This window comes from Taurulus bubalis (genome assembly GCF_910589615.1).
Source record: "Taurulus bubalis genome assembly, chromosome: 10".
Taxonomy (NCBI): Eukaryota; Metazoa; Chordata; class Actinopteri; order Perciformes; family Cottidae; genus Taurulus; species Taurulus bubalis.
The window spans coordinates 18,952,336-18,971,733 of NC_136598.1; the positions used below are offsets into that span (position 1 = coordinate 18,952,336).

The 19,398-nt window shown below is 41.0% G+C and overlaps 1 protein-coding gene across 1 annotated transcript in view; it reads right to left on the reverse strand.

The window, feature by feature from the left end:
- The window catches only part of mecom (MDS1 and EVI1 complex locus), a gene marked incomplete at both ends in the record, with an annotated part of 126,873 nt that extends 119,038 nt beyond the window's left edge, over positions 1–7,835 (reverse strand). The window contains one exon of the mRNA XM_079225205.1: positions 7,799–7,835. Within this exon, the coding sequence (XP_079081331.1) occupies positions 7,799–7,835 (37 nt within the window). The remainder of the gene's footprint in view (positions 1–7,798) is intronic.
- Positions 7,836–19,398: the final 11,563 nt, after the last annotated feature.

A 19,398-nucleotide genomic window follows, 5' to 3' on the forward strand; every position in this document is an offset into this window, starting at 1 on the left:
AGAAGAAGAAAAAAAGAGACAGAAGATGGAAGGAGCATAATCCTCCGAACAGTGAATGTGAATATCAGGCCAGTAGGGGTTTGGCGTGTTGTGTGAAACGGAGATAAAATCGATTAGCTTGTCCACTGACCCAGTGAGCAGTGGAGCCCCCCCATCGCCCCAGTCCTGCCACAGCCCTGACAGAGACATCCAGGCCCCGAGGTCCCCAGGGGTCCCCTCTGGACACTGAGGTGAACAAAGTGGTGCCCTCCTGTCAAACTAAAGCCCTCAAGCACCAGCAAAACAACAAACCATGCTGCAATGCTTCATTGCTCTCTGATTCCACAGGAGACAGAAAAGATGTAGTGTGGGCTGTGGATAGAGGACACTGTGTGTAAGAGCTGGTGCTCTTAATACAGAGCCAAGGTACATACTTAAGGGGGAATATTGTCAGTTATAAAGAATTTCAGCCAACTGAAATCAGCTCGGATTCATGATAATATAAGCCGTTTTAGTTGTTTGACTTTTTTTCAGCCATACCGCCCAGCCCTAAGCTGAAGTTAATAGCAGAAGCTGTTAGTAGTTATTGACTTGTAACAAAGGGCTTGACAAGGCAGTAAAAAAAGTTTGATCCCCAATTATTTCAGTGTTTCCCCACTTTGATATTTCTCGAGTAACTCTTCGAGAAACTAACACGCTCTTTTGATTTAAGGAGAAATATCAGCTCATTCTAGCAAAGGGAGGCCTCTCAGAAGTCCACCTCCGCCACAACACTTCCTGTCATCCAAAGAAAAACACTACATTTTTTAGAAAAGCTATCGACATGTTATTGATAATAATGTGGGCATTGTTGACAATTCCAGAAATGGTGAGGTATTTCTTCGAAACCTCTTAAAGCGTTGGCCTGATACACTCCCACCTGTTGACAGACCCTGAGCCCTCTCCCTATCATTGTATTGCTCTGTTTTCCTCACATGATTTCCTCAGTCAGATCACCTCTTTGATTCCTGGCTCATTGTAGTGCATCTGACCCTGGAGGTCGCAGAGGGGAAAGAAGTGGATGTGTCACCGCCGAGCTCTTCTCCGTGTTAGAATAATATTTCTATGGTGCATTTAGGATGCTAACGCTAATCAAAACAGGACATCCTGAGGACGGCCGTGCTCTCTCTTCCCTGGCCCCGCTCACCGGCCGCTTCATGTTTTTGTGTTTGTGGAGGAGCGACAATCCCAGGAAGCCGCGAGAAGGGTTCATCAAAGCTCTGAGCGGGGGGCCCCGGCTGCAGCATCGCTGGAATGCGGCATGGAAAGGAATCTCTACTGTCCTATTGTTCCCTCGCTTCCTCGGTCTCATCACACGCCGGCACGTCCAGTTCACTTACAGGTAAGAAGCGCTAATCAGCCCTGCATTCCTTTCCACTGCCGCATTCTTTCCTCTGCTGCGACCCTGGCTGACCAACACTTGTGCACGCACCGAAGGTGCACGGCTTAATCAAGACGCATGCATGTACACGGAGGGGAAGTCATCAAGACAGATCGCTGAGGACAGGGACGCGGTGTTTCCTTTTCTCGCTGAGAGTGGAAAGATGATCTACATCCCAGAACCTGCCATGGGCTTAGGAAACTAAGAGGTGTGTCAATCCATCCAGAAAAATGTAAAGCTATGTGAGACAATGTAATGAGAAAATTTTGAAAATATGCTCATTCTGTGCTATATATATATATACGTATATATATACATACGTATATATATATATATATATATATATATATATATATATATATATATATATATATATATATATATATATATATATATATACGTATGTATATATATACGTATATATATGTATATATATATTTATCTTAAACATTATTGACCTTAATGTCCCTAACGTCGCCTTTAATCATGAACTCACAGCTTGCCATGACTTTTTTGTGTCTCTCACTGTAACCATCATTGTTTCAGCCCCGCAACACAGGCCAGACAGCTGCTATCAGATCCAATCAGGTGAAGGCGGTGCAGCACAAACTTCATCAGGAAGGCCCCGGCTTTGATCACATCTCCCACCCTCATCTCTCCCGTCCTGTGGGGGTGAGAGGTCACTGCTTAATGAGCTTCAGGGTGGAGAGAGAGAGAGGGGGAAGAGGGCTTGTTGTGGCAGGGATGAAAGGTGTACAGGAATCACACACACATAGCACACAAACACATAAACGTACACACCTGACTCCGTCCTGTCCTCCCCTTTTCAGCTACAGATGGGCATGAGGCCCATGGCTCGTTCCTTTCCCTGTTCATTAGAAATTGCTTTCCTCCTCTCCCTCCCTCCATCACTCCTTCCATCCCTTGAGCCAGCCTGCTCCACCCAGGGAGATCCCCCAGCAGTGCTGGAACACGCTGTTATCACCACATTCACAAAGCGATTGTTGGGTAATTCCTGTTTATAGCTATGAGCTCTCTCCACCGTTCCTTCTGTCAATCCTCGATGACAGTGATTAAAAAGATTGTCCACAGGCAAATACTTTTACATACAAGCTCGTACAAAGATATTTACAACTAATTCAAAAGAACTTTTGATATCTAAAATAAGTTAAAGGGTCATTTTAAATATGGGCAACTGCAATGAACTTGGTGACACATTTTCTGGACCCACTTATTCCTATTCGATGATGCTAGGTGAGATATAAAAATAAAAAATGAAATGATCACACTGCAGCCTGCACGCACAAATAACATCATGTCTGCAGTCTGCAGCACACAAAGATTGTCGGCCAGAATGAAGTCATATCGAGCCTCTTGTTTAGTCTTTCTCCTCATAAAAGCATTCGACAATGTAGTAAAGTGTCTTCGGGTACAGTTAGCTGATGTGAGACATGAGGCCAGAGTGTCGGGCCCCGTTTCTACCACCTGCTTCAGGTAATTGATTGGAGTATAAAATGATTGAGTTTCTTTAATTAGCTAACAGACGTCTCTTCTCAAAGCACGCCGAGGAGTGCGAACTTCACGCCGCCTCATTAATAGCCTGGGCAAAGCGCACCATCAGCAATCTGTTGACATTATAACTGCTCAGACATCATAACGACACAAATCAGTTTGATGTCTGGGTAAACTTTTCAGCTCAGCAAAATGCCATTTATCTCAGAGCAATTTGTGATGAGAAAATGGCGGCATGTCACACATTTGACGACGCCGATGTATACTCTGCAGAGCGCTTTTGTTTTGTGCATACGCACTAAAACACACACACACTCGGCTCATTCAAATAAGCACACACACACACACACACAATCTATAAAAATATGCTTAGCTCGGGACTGCTCTGTTGATAATGACCTCAGCTTTGGCACCGCACTGGGCCAGACCAGACTGCCGACAGACTGGAGGCTTTTGTGTGGACTCCCTATCTCTAACTCCATGACCTTTAGGGCAGAGAAGAAAGCAGAAATGCCTTTTCTTTTTTTCCTTTTTTTATTTAGAAGGGGTAAGGCTCGCTCATTGTTCTGTGTTGGTACGGTTTCCCTGTGGTAAACACACAGCGGTTCCCAGGCTTGACATGTTGCTGCACACCCTTCCACCCTCCCTCTATCCATCCCCTTGGTGTTCCCACACTGCCCCGTCTGGGTTGCCCCCCCCCCTCAACACATACACACACACACACACACACACACACACACACACACACACACACACACACACACACAACCATTAAATACAACATTACTGCCTCACCCATAAGCGCAACAACACATTCTCACAAGGACCAGCTTTCAAAAAAGAACGCTGGTCAGTGTGTTTTAATGCATGGTGAACTTCTCCACATACATGATGTTGAGATGAAAGAGAGCAGCGAGTGCAGCTGAAGAAGGGGGAGTAGAGATGGGAGAGAAGAGCCTGAGGCAGGGCGGCTGCGTCAGGGCCGGAGAGGGGACCCATGACGGGGCCTGGAAGCTCCCTAGTTAGTTGGGACAGGGGCCATCCTTCAAGCCGGTGACATCAGTGCATAAACAAACCCCTAACCTCATCAGCGCTCTGTTTACAGCCCTGAGATCGAGTCCTAGACGACTCATTAACACCAGGGACCTTCCAAAAGAGCCATTTTCTGAGAGAAGGAGGGGGGTGGTTGAAACGCTTCTCCCATCGTAAGAAAGGAGGAAAGTGGACGGCGTGTCAGACGGATGGGGGCGTTGATAGATGAGAGGGCCCGGGTCACCCCAAACTCACCAACACACACACACACACACACACACACACACACGCAGACACGCACACACGCACACTTGTACCTCAAAACACAACTGATGCCCCCACAAAGGCTGCGTGTCCGTGTGTGCGTGTAAGTGAACATATGTGTCTGTGAAATGCTTTACACCTGGTTCGACAAGCATTTAGTTGCTTTCCGATTACAAACAATGCTGCCATTTGTTCATTAATGTGCTTGTTCCCCGTTTTACCCCTCTGTAGACCGATCGCATAATTGTTACACGTCCACGACTCTGAAGTAGAAAACTGCATGTCGCCTTTGTGGAGCGCCTGACAAAGCGCTTTGAGGCCTATTCACACAAGTATTTCATGTTCAAGTTGAAATTGTCACCAAAAGCAAACATATAAACTGCGAGAGAGAAAAAAATGGCAGCGAATGATTTAATCTCACAAGGCCAGAAAATAAACGACTCAAAATGTTTAAAGAAGTGAACCGGATGAAGTTGTAAAAATACTTTCTGTCCCCCCTTAATAGAAACCAAGCAGCCTAATTTTTCATTTATTCCTGAAGTACTTGACCTTGCCTCAGTAATCTGCACAATTCTGGTTTTAAGTCATAGGCCTCAAACTGACTGATGATATGATGCAACTTTTAAGATATGTTTGCTCTATTTTTCTTTATTTGCATAATAAAACAAGCTCAAAGCAACGATTAAAGAAGGCCTGAGCAAGCAGAGAGCAGCATAAGCTCTGCCGCCGGGCCCCTGCATGTGACGCTTGACCCATTACTGAAGATGATATGGAACATTTGTATACGCGGAGCTTTGGCAAAGAGCACCGCTCCGGGACGACAAGAGGGCTGTTTAATGGGGTCTCTATTTCACTTTCCTCGCGCCGGCCCGCTCCCTCTCACCTTCTAAATGGGCCGACCTATTAACTGTTTTAATGAGCTCCGCCAGACAAACGCGAGACGCACGGCCCATTGCACAATGAGAGGAGGACGACGCGCGTCTCGGCTGCGGAGAGAGGAGAGCCGCGACGAGACAGCGAGGCGCGCGCGAGGCCTCTCTCTCTCTTCTCGCACGCACGCACGCAAACACGCGTTTCTCGCGTGCCAAATATATGCTTTGCATCTAAAAATTTACATGAGCCACTAAACCGGCGGATCAATGAGTGATGACTGACTGAATAGTGTGGTAAATGTGAAAAATGGTTATCAAGTAGACACGTGTGCGCCTTGGGACACGCATTGGATACCAATGCATGCTTTGCCACTTGTTAAGCTTCCAAATCATTTCCATGGAACTTTCCTCGAGATTTATGTTAAGCTGCGTTTAAAAAAAAAAGCATAATATTTAAAACCATTAGGCCTAACATGCTGCAAAATCCATATATAGGTGCTATGTGAGATTCATCGTAATTATTCCGAACAAATTATCAAACATCTTTCAACAAGTTGTAATCAAGTTTTTTTATTTTTTATTGAGACACAAATATGCTTAGCGGACCTTTAATTAGAGCTACTTTGGAGCATCAAAGCCCCCCCACCCTCCCGTAGCCCACAATTCACCGCGGGGTGCGGCCTCGCACGCCTCGGCTATACTTAGTTGGGAAGCAAAAGCGAGTTTTTGTGGCGCACCGCATTACATCTGGACGTGCGGACTAATCAGTCAACCTCCATCAATCACTCTCACGTTTACCACCTCTCCATCACCTCCTCTATTACATCCACCCCTTTTTTCTCTTTTTTTTAATCACACGACTGTTCTATAGCGAGGGGGCCCCCGTACATGCCCGTTTTAACACGACTCCTCCGGACAGACGGGAGGCACACACTGAACGCATTTACCAGCATTGCTCTTATGAGGGGTCTGGGAATTTAAATATTCACTGTTGACACTGTGCAGACCTGGCTGTGGGCCAGAGCAGGCCCGCTCCACTCGGGGGACACAGACCCCCCCCCCCCCTGCTCGGACTGGAGAGGTGGAAAGCTCCGTCTTCCACCTCGAGAATAATAATCTTTAAATACTCCAATAATTAACCCTCCGATATTCGAGAGAAAGGCTATAATGGATTGCAAGATATTTTGTTGATGCAGTTGTTGCTTGTTCCTATGATTAAAAAAAAAAAAAAGTTTTGTGTTGCAGAGTAAAGAGAGACCTGGAGGGCCGCTATAAGACACTCAAGTGTTTTATTTTCTGTTGTTGTTGAGTGTGTTGAGTGTGATGACGGTGTGTGTGTGTGTGTGGGTCCGTGTGTGCACGCACCGATTTCCTTTTCCAATATGTTGTTACAATATTGTCTCAACATTGGATAGAAACACAACAGCTCTATTCATATTTGCTCTGTTTATTAATGTCACCACCTTCTTATACTCTTTATACTCTTACAACGACACGTATCAACTTATTCATCACCTGCTGCTTATCGGCGTTGACTGTTAAAATATTTTAGACAGCTGATATTGTTGTATTATGCAAAAATACAGGTCAATATGCAAAACGAGATATAAACACACTGAACTGAGTGAAACTAATGAAAATCATCTGCAAACACTAGGACCTGGGTCATTGCATTAATGTCTTTATTGTGTTGACCTGTCTGCCTCATTTTTCCAAAAGGTCTGCGACATAATTCTAGATTAATGCTGTGATTATTCAATGAGAAGAAGCTCAACATTTAATTAAAAGTCAGCGTTCAAAACTCAAATGAAACAGCACAGACATTTACGGAGAACACTATGAAGAAAATATAAAACGAACATGTAAGAATAAGGTTTGATTGACAGCTTTAGAAAAAAATATATGTAATTCTTGATCATTTATTATAGCAAATCAATGAATGAATAGCCATATCAATCATCTCCTTTGCATACATTCGTATAGTTGATTGGGTCGAAGGAATTAAATCGATTTCATGACAATTATGATATTAAACTAAATTGAATCAAACCCAATGAATATTTTTAAGTTATCATGTTATGCTAAACACATTTTATTAACAGAGCAAGAAGTCCGCCTTCTGCGATAATTAAAATAAAACTGCGTGAAAAGTCTTGCAAACTAAAACAGTCATGCTTCAAAAGAATTAAAACAGTGTGAATTAGTTGTTTTTTTTAAGTGACATAACTGTACACTCGGAATGAACTGAGCGACACACAAACACAACGAGTCACAAACAAAGCCCTGTAACATGTACCACGCGTGTCTAAATCCTCGTTTTCCTCCATCAAAGTGCCCTTTTTCCCCGAGCGTCTCCCAGCGAGCTGAGGACCAGCAGCCCGCAGCAGCAGCGGCGGCAGCGGCGTGCGGGACGAGGGGTAACCGATAACACAGCTCCTCACACTACAGCGCCACTACGCGCACCAGCAGCTCCGGGGCTGCTGCAGCAAAGTCAACTTTAAACTTTACGCTCTCCACGAGACGCCGTTTCATTCTTTTTTTCCCTCGCGAGAATATCATCGTTTTGACGCTCTTGACAGGTGAAAGAGCGGATTCCGGCTTTCTGGTGGATATTACATCGTCACAGAAACTATTGACAAACAGCGACAGTCTATAAAAGGTATATTATAAGATGTTTCGAAAGAAAAAAGAAAAAAAAAGAAAGGGATGTTGCACCTACTCGTGGCCAGTTTCCGTGCCCTGCCTTTGGACCTCATGGTGCCCGTCTCTCGGCGTGGGTTTGTTTGGATTTTTTCTCGGGGTCTTTTTTCCTCCTTTTTGTTTTTTCTCTGTCCTTTTTCTCTGGGTTTCTCAATCCAAACGCGCTATCTCTCCAGCATTGTCAGTCTGGACACCTTCGCACATGCGCACATGCCCCGAGATCTGCCGGCAGCAAGTGCCAGAAAAAGTTTGGGGACGATTTGTCACTTTGATATCAACCTGATCTGGTTAAGATGTTGTTGCATCGCGGACATCTCCTTTTTTTTCGTGTCAGAGTTTCCGACGATCACTAAGCGAGAAAGCATACAGGGCACACTGAAAAAAAAAACATGTCCGACGTGGTTTGGAGCCTCAGCTTCAGTCGCGTAGTTTATCTAACACGTGAGGCACTTTCTAATTGAGATGCGTCCAAGTGCAGCGTTGACTTATTTCAGATCTCACCTCGAAACCATGTATTGTAAATGAAGGCAGGACAATTACTCAGGTTGGACAAAAGTCAAAAACACAAAGTTAATCTACAATAAAGCAAGGCAATAAAAGGTTTGTCGATCTTTTTTTTTTTAGAAGTAAAAAAAAAAGTTTGACAATGAGTACTAAATGACAAGCTTTCGATGGATTTTCTTTCCTTTTTTTGCAGTGCAGAACTCCCGATCTACAGAGTGTCGAGGATATTAATGATAACAATCCTTATTCTCAATCTTTACTGTGCACCTTTTCTCTTTCAATGAAGTCACATTAATCAACGTTCACTTAAATTACCAATGCTGGATACAGTCATTAAAGATTTCATATATTTTAATTGTGTTTTGACCATTATACCGAGCACTGGAAAATGAATGAAACCCCCCCTCCATCTCCCCCGCTTGGGCACCCGACTGACAGCTCTAATATGAGAGTGCCCAGGTTTTTTTCCTCTCTCTCTCTCTCTCTCTCTCGCTCTCTCGCTTTGTGCTGACAATTATTAATATGTTAAGTGCTTAGAATTAATGCCTGTTTGAGACGTTTCTGTTGCAGTGCGTAAATGTCATCACTTGGTAATTGCTGAAGGCTCGAAAAGGATGTTTTCACTCGATTTAACTTGGAAGGAGAAGGGCTCTATCAAGAAAAGAAAAAAAAAAGCACACGTCTGTCCAAACCTTCATCTCAGTGGGTGGAATAATGTTTGGCTCAACTTCTTTTCGTTTTGGGATTTAAAGAAAAAGGGCCACACTCATAAAGGCATGCCATCCAGGCACTAAAAGTCAATAAAAATCACTGCATGTCTGCTGTTATCACATAAACATTTTATGGAGGCATATTTAGATACTGAGTCATATATCAACAAAATAGAGTACCAGCAGATACAAAAACAGCAATTCATGATTTGTCACTAAGGATCTGTATTTTATTGCTAAAACCGATGAAAAAAAAAACAGTAAACTTCTATACCACACATAAGACCGCGCATTGATATCATAACGGGGCCGATATGTGTTCCCAAACAGACACAGCGTAATTACAATAATTGGCCATTGATTAGATGCGCATGAGATCATGCTGACCTTGGAGATGAACTCTTTAATGGGTTGTGAACTCGAGCAATCGATTCTAAACTGTGTTGAAACTGATTATAGTCCAGGAGGACATCATGTACAAAAAAGAAGAAAGAAAGAACACATTTGAGGGCTGACCAAAACCATGCTGTATTATACACGTTCAAACTCTGCACGAGCATATACAGACACAACATATAACACACAAAAAGTAGGCTGTTTAGTCCCATATCCACAGACTCACTTAAATGGCTGACTTAAGAGAGGTTAACGTTGCTACTTTATTCTTTATTGTGGTTGTATCTCGCTCTACCTCCACTGTAATGATGCCATTAAGTGGGTTGCGCCTGAGAAAGGTGGCGCGCGCGCGCGAGAGAGAGAGAGAGAAAGAAAGAGAGAGAGAGAGAGCTCCAGGCGGCGCGCTCAATTAGCCTAAATGGAAACAGTTTTCATTCCCCGCAATAACTCACTCTTCTCCTCCCTCGTCTCCTCTCCCCTCCGAAGCGCGTTCTCGATACATATTTTATTATGATGCGCTGAACCCGGTGGCAGGGCGGAGATCCTCGCAGCCCCGTTGTTTGTAATTATTAGAAATTAATTGGGTTCGAGACCCGCACGTTCGCAAATAGGATAGATTGCCTCACCTCTGTTACTTTCCGCTAAATTCACGCACAAAATACCTGAGAACAAACGAATCGATATGGTTTAAAGCGAGAGAAAGAAAAAAAAGTTTGGGGTATTTTTTACTGCGTTACAGTAGTAGTGTAGTCAGCCGTTAAGGGGTTAAAATAAATAACATGATCTGTATTAAAGGCTGTGGAGGCGGACTAAAAGTGAAAAGGGAGCCTCGGGCGTAAGGAAATTACCAGCGCAGCCTGACCTTTGAGCAGGTAATCAATCACGTGATCAACAGGGATATTTATCACTGCTCTGTCCAACCAGAAACTACACAAAAGAAGGGAAATGAGAATATTGATATTCTGGGATGTTGAATTGGGCCTTGAATTATTAAACACAACATACATAATATTTATTTTAAGGTACACATTATTATTATTAATAATAATAATAATAACAATATTAATACAATGTGGTCAACATATGCAAAGCCAGAATGCCATCAATTTAAATAAAAATAAAACACTGCAGGCCCACATTTGATCTTGCTTCTTAAACTGCTTTACATTGGCCCTGAATTTGAGACAAATGTTAGGAACATGTGTTCAGTCAGGGCTTGATTTGTCACAATTTATTTCACACATAATATCGCATGAATTCCTGCTTTTTGTTACGATGCACTGTAAAAAAACCTGCAATGATGATTTATTTGGGCCCAGTGCGCCCTGCCCTGTGGAGTAATATCAACCCAATCAAATGCTTTGAGGGCTTCCAATGAACAGCTAATGCAATAAAATGATACTCTGATGGTCCCTTCTTCACTGGGAACATATTTGATATCACCTCCAGTTAATATTAAATAAGGACTTTTAAAGCAGACCGTAGTAGGAGAGGGGTATGTCTGACAATCAATTTAATTCAATATCCACATTTAAATTCTTATATAGGCATTGATTCATTTTTTTAATTTTTTCACAGCAGATAAATCAAAAATGAGTTTTTAATTTAGGATGAAATCATGCATTAAATGCCTAGTCAATTTCCAGGTGAGGGGGTTCTCAACGCCAAACAAAAACACAATTGGAATAATACTACTTGTAATTCATGTAAACACATAAAAAAGTGTGAGACAATCTAAAGAAAAATCTGGTCGACATGCCTGATACATTTGTAATAACTCAAATGTTTTGGTATAATCGCACATTATGTAATCCAACACCATTCTAGACAAATACAATGTACGAGGTCTTATATTTCAAATCATATAACTGATATTACACTTTACAATTGTTAATGACAAAATAATTACTCCATCAAAAAATACAAATGCATTTCTCTGGCAGACATGTTCGTGGAATAACAGGATGAAAAAAGAGATAACTGTGTTTTTAAAACCCTGGCTATGTGTACTATAAGAGATGTGTTTCTTTGTGAGCTACTGAATAAGATGAAACAAATTAACTATAATTCAGCAAAATAAACTCACAAACCCATTTCAATTTATTAAATTTGCATTTTTGAAAATAATCAAAAACCTAAAAGATCCCCTGAGATGAGGTAACAAGTCCAAAATGCAATACGGTTCTATATCAATGCTTGTTCTCCTACTTATTGCATGAGGCTGAGACGATGTGAAAGGATGACCTTGTTGAAATTGCTTTATACTGTACCGCCCCCTAGTGGACAGTTTACATGAAGTGAACAGTGATAGTCAAGCAGCATTCAAACGTCAGTGCCAGCAGTCCTATCAAAAATAAATTAATAAATAGATGGACCACAATGGATAGATCCCTATATCACGATTGTGTACACTGTAAATGACAAATAGGCCAAACTCTATATCAAGTGACTAAACTCAAAAACAAATTTACTCAAACGCAAAAGGCAACAGGTGACTGATTCATGAGCTTGAGCTTGTACTGAAGTAAAGTGCATTTTAACAACCGCTTCTGAACTCTGTATCCCGTGTGGGAGACAGGCTACGATGCGCTGCTGAGACAATTTGTGGAAGTAGTATTGATAACATTGGTGTTGGCCATGGACATATTTATCTCTGGGGACGGCTTGATTCGAGGGTCTTACGTACACACACACACACACACTCACACACTCACGAAAACACACCGCCAGATACAAACTCATCCCCATCAATATCCGTGATCCCCTTGCACAAGTCGCGTCAACAGAGAGATGTGACAAGTAATCAATGGAACAGTCGATCAGGTTTATTTATCTCCGTTTCCAGTAACAGCAGACAGTGGAATCCTTGTCAAGTTCCCGGTTGCAAAGCAATTAAGGTAACACACAGATGAATGGGAAGCTTAGGAAACAGAGGGTGAACCAATCAATACGCTGGACAGCGCCCAGTGCTGCTTACAGCGCAGTTCTTTTGAACTTCAGACTGACACAAATCAAAATTGCTTTGTATGGACAGTCTCAGTATAGCTATCAGCTTTGGAGCTGAACCAATAAGTCAATAAGCAACATGGCCCGTTCATCGCATTTTGACATGTCACAGTGTGAAAAGCGCAGATGTAAATAATGAAACTGATGATGTGCCAAATTCATTTCAAGTGCTTGAGCTCCAGGGTCCTGGTATCGCCTTAAGCTTTGGACAGGTATTTTCTTTCCCCAAATGTCTCTATGGACTAAACAATTAATCAAAAAAGAATCCATGAAAGAATAATGAAAGTAACTGCCAGTTATAGCACTTATTGACTTCATAAATTCAGAGGTTTCCCCAAGAGCACCAGTGAAGTCCTCAGAGATATTTGCACTCTGAATATTTCTGCACCACAGGCACTTCTCTCTCCAAAAAAACAAAACTGCAAGGAAGCCGAAAGTGGGTCACCAAGCACACATGTCCCACATGAGCCGGGGCTATCATACCTGCGAACTCATTCAAAAGTAAAGGCTGAACCCTGAGCCTGATAAGATGTTCCCTGCCGTCCGCAGTCGCATCCTAATAAGTGATGCACTGAAGTTATAGTTGTTTCACACATGGCATGAAGTGTTAGCTGTGGTGCGTTGTGTACATACAAACTTCCTGTATTACAGACCAGACATTTTTATCTTTTTCGATAATATATCCATACCCTTTATAGTCAATCTTTAAGCCGTACATACTGATGTGTAGAAACCCCAATGAGACCACAGAAGTATGGAAAGGTCCACAGGAGGCAACGAGGTCACCATTTTTCTCCAGAGGCCAGATGCTATATTTTTACAAACAACATGCACAAGGTAAAAAAAACAATACCAAAACCCAAACCATCATACTGCCAGATGGTAAACCTGGGCTCCAAAGGATAATAGTGTTGACGAATGTTAATGCAGGGTAGCTATTTAATGCCATGGCCACGATTGTGACACACCAAGGTCATCACTTGTATTTTTCCCAACAACTTCAACTGTCATAGTAGAAAAAACACAGGTGTAAATGATCAAATTAATGACGGCTGAATTCCATTTCACTGCTTCGGTTTCAAGATCATGAAACTACTTTGTCTGACAAAACTTTGTCTGACAAAAATGCAAATTGTTCTAATTGTCTAAAATGTGTCCGACATAGATCACTGACTGCATGACGTCAGTCTGACGTGTTATTCCATAAGCCACACAGCAGACATGTTGGCTTTTCATACAGTATAAGCTAGGTAGGATGGCTCTGTTATACTTAAGTAGTTACACAGGGAGAGCGACAGTGGGCCAGCAGAGCTAAATGGAATTCAGCCCATCACTAATTAATTATTTACACCTGTGTTCTGTGAAAAAAATGCCTATAGTTTGTTTAATTTAGACAGCGCTACACATTAAAAAAGCCCACATTTCAAACACCCTAAAAAAAAGAAAAGAACACGTGGCACATACCTAGCCAAACAGATAACCTGCTAAACTAAAAACAACTTGCCTGCGTCTCCTTTGCCGCAGGATACAACGCCTGTATTTTCTCATTTCTAGTTGCGCTGAAAGCTGAAAACTGAGACATGATTTCTTACCTTGTCAACACTCGAAAGGCTTCGTTTTGCTGTATTGAGTATGCTAGCTCATATACGTAATACTAATGTTGGCACCAGTGACGGCTGGTCAACAGAGGGCGCGCTTTTTCAATTAAGTCAATGGATGTAAAAAGCCAGTAAAACAAAAAAAAACATGAGTAACATACAATGCAGATACACACACATTTCAACATGAATATATATTTCCACATTACTTACCATAAGACTGTATATAAGAAGGTTCCGACAATAGACTGTATCCAACTTCCTGTTTACATCTAGCCGTAGTACGGAAGCCTCGAAGGACATACTACATACAACCAAAATCAAATCCAGCATTTATATTAACATTAACTGTTTAAAATTAAAGTCCAATGTGTGTTTTGTTTTGTAGTATAACTTATTACGTTTTAACAATCTTTTCTACTTTCATGTATTGAACGTATGTCAGAGGTATTTGTGCTAGTGGCCGTCTTTGAAACGTTTGATGGTTTCATCTATATTTACGACAGACTTGTGTTATTGTGGCAGGCATTGCAACAATAGAGATGATAAGGAACATGTCTACACGAGAAGCATATCTGCCTATTGGAAGCTTGCCAGAGATGAGCCAGCAAATCATTTACAGGAGAAGTGTGAAGGTATTCTTCTTTTTGGTCTTTGATAAATCATATTTTCACTGGCATGTGCTCTGCTTTTAAAGATATTGTATGCCTGGGTTCACTAACACGAGGTGGCCTTTGTTCAAACCGGGCGGGAACAGTATTTGTCTTTTGTCTATAACACATGTTTTAGGGTAAGGGTTAGATATGTAGTTCCTATGTTGTAAAAGAAGAACAGATTTTCCAACATGCTCACATAGAATAAAGTGAATCATTTTATGTGAGCTTTATTTTTGGAAATTGGCTTTTTTTTTGTCACGCAACTTTTCACATATCATATAACATTGTGTTTTTTAATAAGACATAGCAAACTTTTATTTGCATAGAAAACTATTCTCATTTTGTGCAGTTGTAGTCACTTGTTGCATTAGATGGAGATGAGATGTTGTATTCCCCAAAAGGCCAGATTTGGTCATAAAGGTGTGGGTAGAAAGAATTGTACTGGTCTTGCAAATTACGTGAGGGAATAGTATGCAAGAACACGTATGAGTATGTCAGGAAGGAATCAAAGAAGATTTCATTACTGCCTATTGAATTAATATGCCAACGTAACTCAAATCTAGACTTGAGCATTTGCTTTCTTTATCAGCGATTGAACTGGATGAAGTGAATGAGCATTCTCCAAAGTTGGATAAAGACACAATAAGACTCAACAGTGCTGTGGGAATTTCAAACATTTTTATTTCCAGTATGTATTTTTTTTTTTAAACAAGTCAAAAGTTTGAGGTGCATAGTTATGAAGGGAGCATGAGCAACATGGTCACAAACACAGACAAACAGCCGAATAATCAGAGGAACTTTGATCGAGGAAACCCGGATTGCAGATGTTTTGTGTATGTGTGACATAGATGTGAGCAAAAATATTGTCATTTGCTGCAATACATCGACTTACTATAAAATACTACAATTTGTACAACATTAGTGTATAGTGTTTAATGTGGAAATATGAATTTGTTTAATTTGATTAAGTTAGCCGCTGGATGTGTAAAACATTGTTGAACTTGTTTAAAACGCAGGACTGCAGTGGGAAGGTCAGTATTTTCAGCTATCCTTGGTCTATAAGATAATTTATTTCAAGAGCTACAGGAGGCAGTTTGCTAGTCGTGTTCTACACTATTGACACACTATAGCTCACAATATGCATCACAGTTTGGCAATGCTAACAATAATGAAAAGTTCACTATCTTTGTAAAAATTATTCTGACACTTCCAATCATTTTAATTCTGACAAGGAACACAATTGTGTTGGTGCCAAAATTATAACATATTTCATCTCATTGTATTTATCATCCCCTTCAATTGGGATTGTAGTAAAGTTGACTTTTCCGTTGAACTTAGATCAGTAGTAATAGATCTCTTGATCTGTGTGGAATGTGGGAGACAAAGAGCAGACGTCAGACTCGTGGCTTGGCAGTGTGAGTTTCAGTTGCTAGAAATACAGAAGTAGTATAGAGCATCTACAGTTCAGTACTGAAATGCCATTAATAGAGCGGTAGATGGTAACACAACATAATTACTGTAGTGTAAGTGTACTGAATAAGTTGTGTGTCATTGTAGTAGTGTAGTGACAACAGCAGACGTGAGACTCTTGGATTGGCAGTTTGAGTTTCAGCCGCTCTGGCAGTAAGAGCAATACTAACTCTGAGTAATCATTGTGGTCAGTCAGAACTCTTGGTCATTTTAGCGAGTAATGTGACAGTAACACTAACACTGAGAGCAATTTGATAAAGGATTCATGTGTGTACAAATTGTTGCATCTATCCTTTTCCTAAAAGATTTTGTGTAAACTTATACACATCACCCCTTTTTTTAATGTAGATAAAATGTCGAATGGGCACAGGGGTTAACATTATGTATACTTGTAAACAATTAATAGCATTATCTAAACTTCTAAAGCAATTAGCAACAGTTTAAACATTTGTATTGTGTTTATGTTATTTTAACTATGAAATTGTAGCAACTCATTTACATAAATTCATAATGCAGTCATTTCAATCTGTGTCAAAATGTGCATTTTTAAATTGAATGTCTCATCAGCTTCCCCCAGAGGGGAAGACCATGACGTGTTGGGCTTCTACCACTAGGTGGCAGTCCTACTGTATTTCCCGTGCTGTGCTGCACCACTGCAGAGAAGCATCCCACCCTAGACCGGGCAGACTCAGTACTGCAGCAATCACTACAAGCAGACCTTAAGACTCATGTATACGGTTCAGAATAGATATTAAAGACAAGGCAGGGCAGAGTGTACAAAGGGTCTTCTGTGAGAAAACAAAGATCATAAAAAAAGTCAAAACAGCCAATATTTCACAGGGTTTCACAACTATGTTTTGACTGCATTACATCATATAGCATTAGTTGATCTTTCACACATACCTGCCTGATTTTCTGTGGAGGTTTTCCACTTTGTCACTTCAGGGAAATAAAGCTATGATAGTCACAGATAAGAAAGAATCTCCCAAAGAAACACAATAATCCGGAAAACATATAACATCAAGTGGGGATCACAGAAAAAAAGGGGCACCACACAATAGGAGCTATAGCCACAAATATACACATTAGGGCACGCAATCCGTCAATGAAACCACCTGTTTGTTATGATTTGTAAGGGTTAAAAGTATGAAGAAGGAAAAGTGCACAAACAGAGAGGTCATCTCTACAATATTGCTTTTCCCGACAGGAAGACGTTTGGATGTACCCTGTTTACAGAGGGATCTGCACAAGACTCGATAGACAGGGAAGCAAGTGTGTATGTGTGTGTATATGTGTGTGTGTGTGTGTGTGTGTGAAATGCTTCCTTATATCCATAACATTCACAGTTTTACAATACGACAAGGATGCTGTATCACTTCTAACACTGTACAGTCACAGTTACAATGTAAGGAGCCATTACAGTTTTCCAAAATAGATAAATCGGTCTAATATACAGTATGAATCTAATGCTGATGCATTATTCCAACTGAAATATAGTAAATACAGTACATAAGTACAGTGTAGATACATACATTGGTACAATAAACAGTGCCTTGGACAGACAGTTTCCATCACAGCCAGTCCAGACACATCTATAAAGTGCCTTATAACAAGTTATTGCATAATCTGATGTCTGTCTTTTTGCTTCCAATGAAAGCAAAAAGGGGAATGCACTCCAGTTATAGAGGGCAGCAGGCGGACAGAGGTGAAAAAATAAATAATATTACAATCTTGCCACAGAGCTCTGTGTTCACACACATGTTCGGACAATGCTTAAACCATTTCGACACCACGTCGTTGTCAAGTAAACATAACATACATTTTTTGGATTGTGTCAACTCTCCCAATGTGTTATAACAGATTAATGACTTGTGAGTCACGTCCATGATTTCCTGTTTTGTGCAGCCACTCTGAACGGTGGACAAAGTGCTGTATTTGTTTGTATGCAAGGCCAGCGTACTACACCCTGGTTTCAAAATGGCTCCTAGTATGTGAGTCCGTGTTGTAGGCGTGTGCGTGCGTATGTTTGTGTGTAGCTTTTGCTCGTGTACTAAGAGTCGCATCGAGAGCGGGTTCTTGTCTCCAGTCGGCATCTTAGCTCTAAGTATGTCAACGTTAATTAAGAGATAATGAAGACTTTATTGGATTCTCCTTTTCTTCCCCCACCCCCACCCCCCATAAATGTTCCTGTTACAAGCTGTTTAATTTGAGCATGTTTTATATTCATATATTATATCTTTTACTTTTCATTTTGTTTATTTACTCCCATCTCCCTCCACATTCTAGATCCCTCTTGATCTGTACTTACCAATACATGTTTTAGTGCTAAGACACCAGTACTAGAAACCCAACACACATTTCTTATTATCTTCAATGCTCAACATTCCTACAGTCACAGCAAGTAGTTGTTGGCTAAACTGAACTTTGAGCAAAACACTGAAAATATTGTCTGGAGTCACATGAAAGTTGACAAAGAAAAATGCACCACTGGCCTACGGGGGTATTCGCACATTCATTTGATAATAACATTAATATAATCAATTATGTTTAGCATTCATTAAAATATACTTTTTTTTGGACAATATTAAACATATTTTCTCTGACAATCTTTACATTCTTTTTCACTGATCTGTCCCAATGCTGTGCTACCTGCATTGCTGAGGCAGCATCAATAGACTTGTGTGGTAAAGTGATTTATTACGGTTCTCAGAGCAAGTTTGTATTGGAAGTTAGTCTGCAGACATGATTTGTATATGATTCGCGTTTAGAGATATGAAAATGCTCTCACTTTTGAATAAGTGTGAAATGCCTTTCACCCTTTCTTTCCCACAAATACATGCAGGTCATTGCAAGTAAAAGAAGAGTTTTCTTTTCGTCACTCTGACCTGGTTTAAAGGGGAATAAAAGTTGGAGTGGTGTTGGGAGGTGGTTATCAAGCATTGACAGAGCTTCAGTTGATTGAAGTCCATATGAAGGGTTAAATGGGACCATACAGAGACACACAGAAATGTTTCTGCACTGTGGTCCTAGACAACATATACTTATATGAAGTTCTATAAAATGCTCACATGCTAAAAATGCATTGGTTATTAGTCAGAAGCAGCATGATTATGTTCATTCATTTAAATAGGGAGCTAGGTAATCTAGGGATTGTCTTTGATGAGTTTTTTCATACATTTTCTTTTTTTTTTATCTTCCCACCAGCAGAGGGAGCAGAAGCAGAACAGGCACCTGTGTTTCCTTTAAAGCAAAACAATAAAAACCTGTGCATTACTGGAT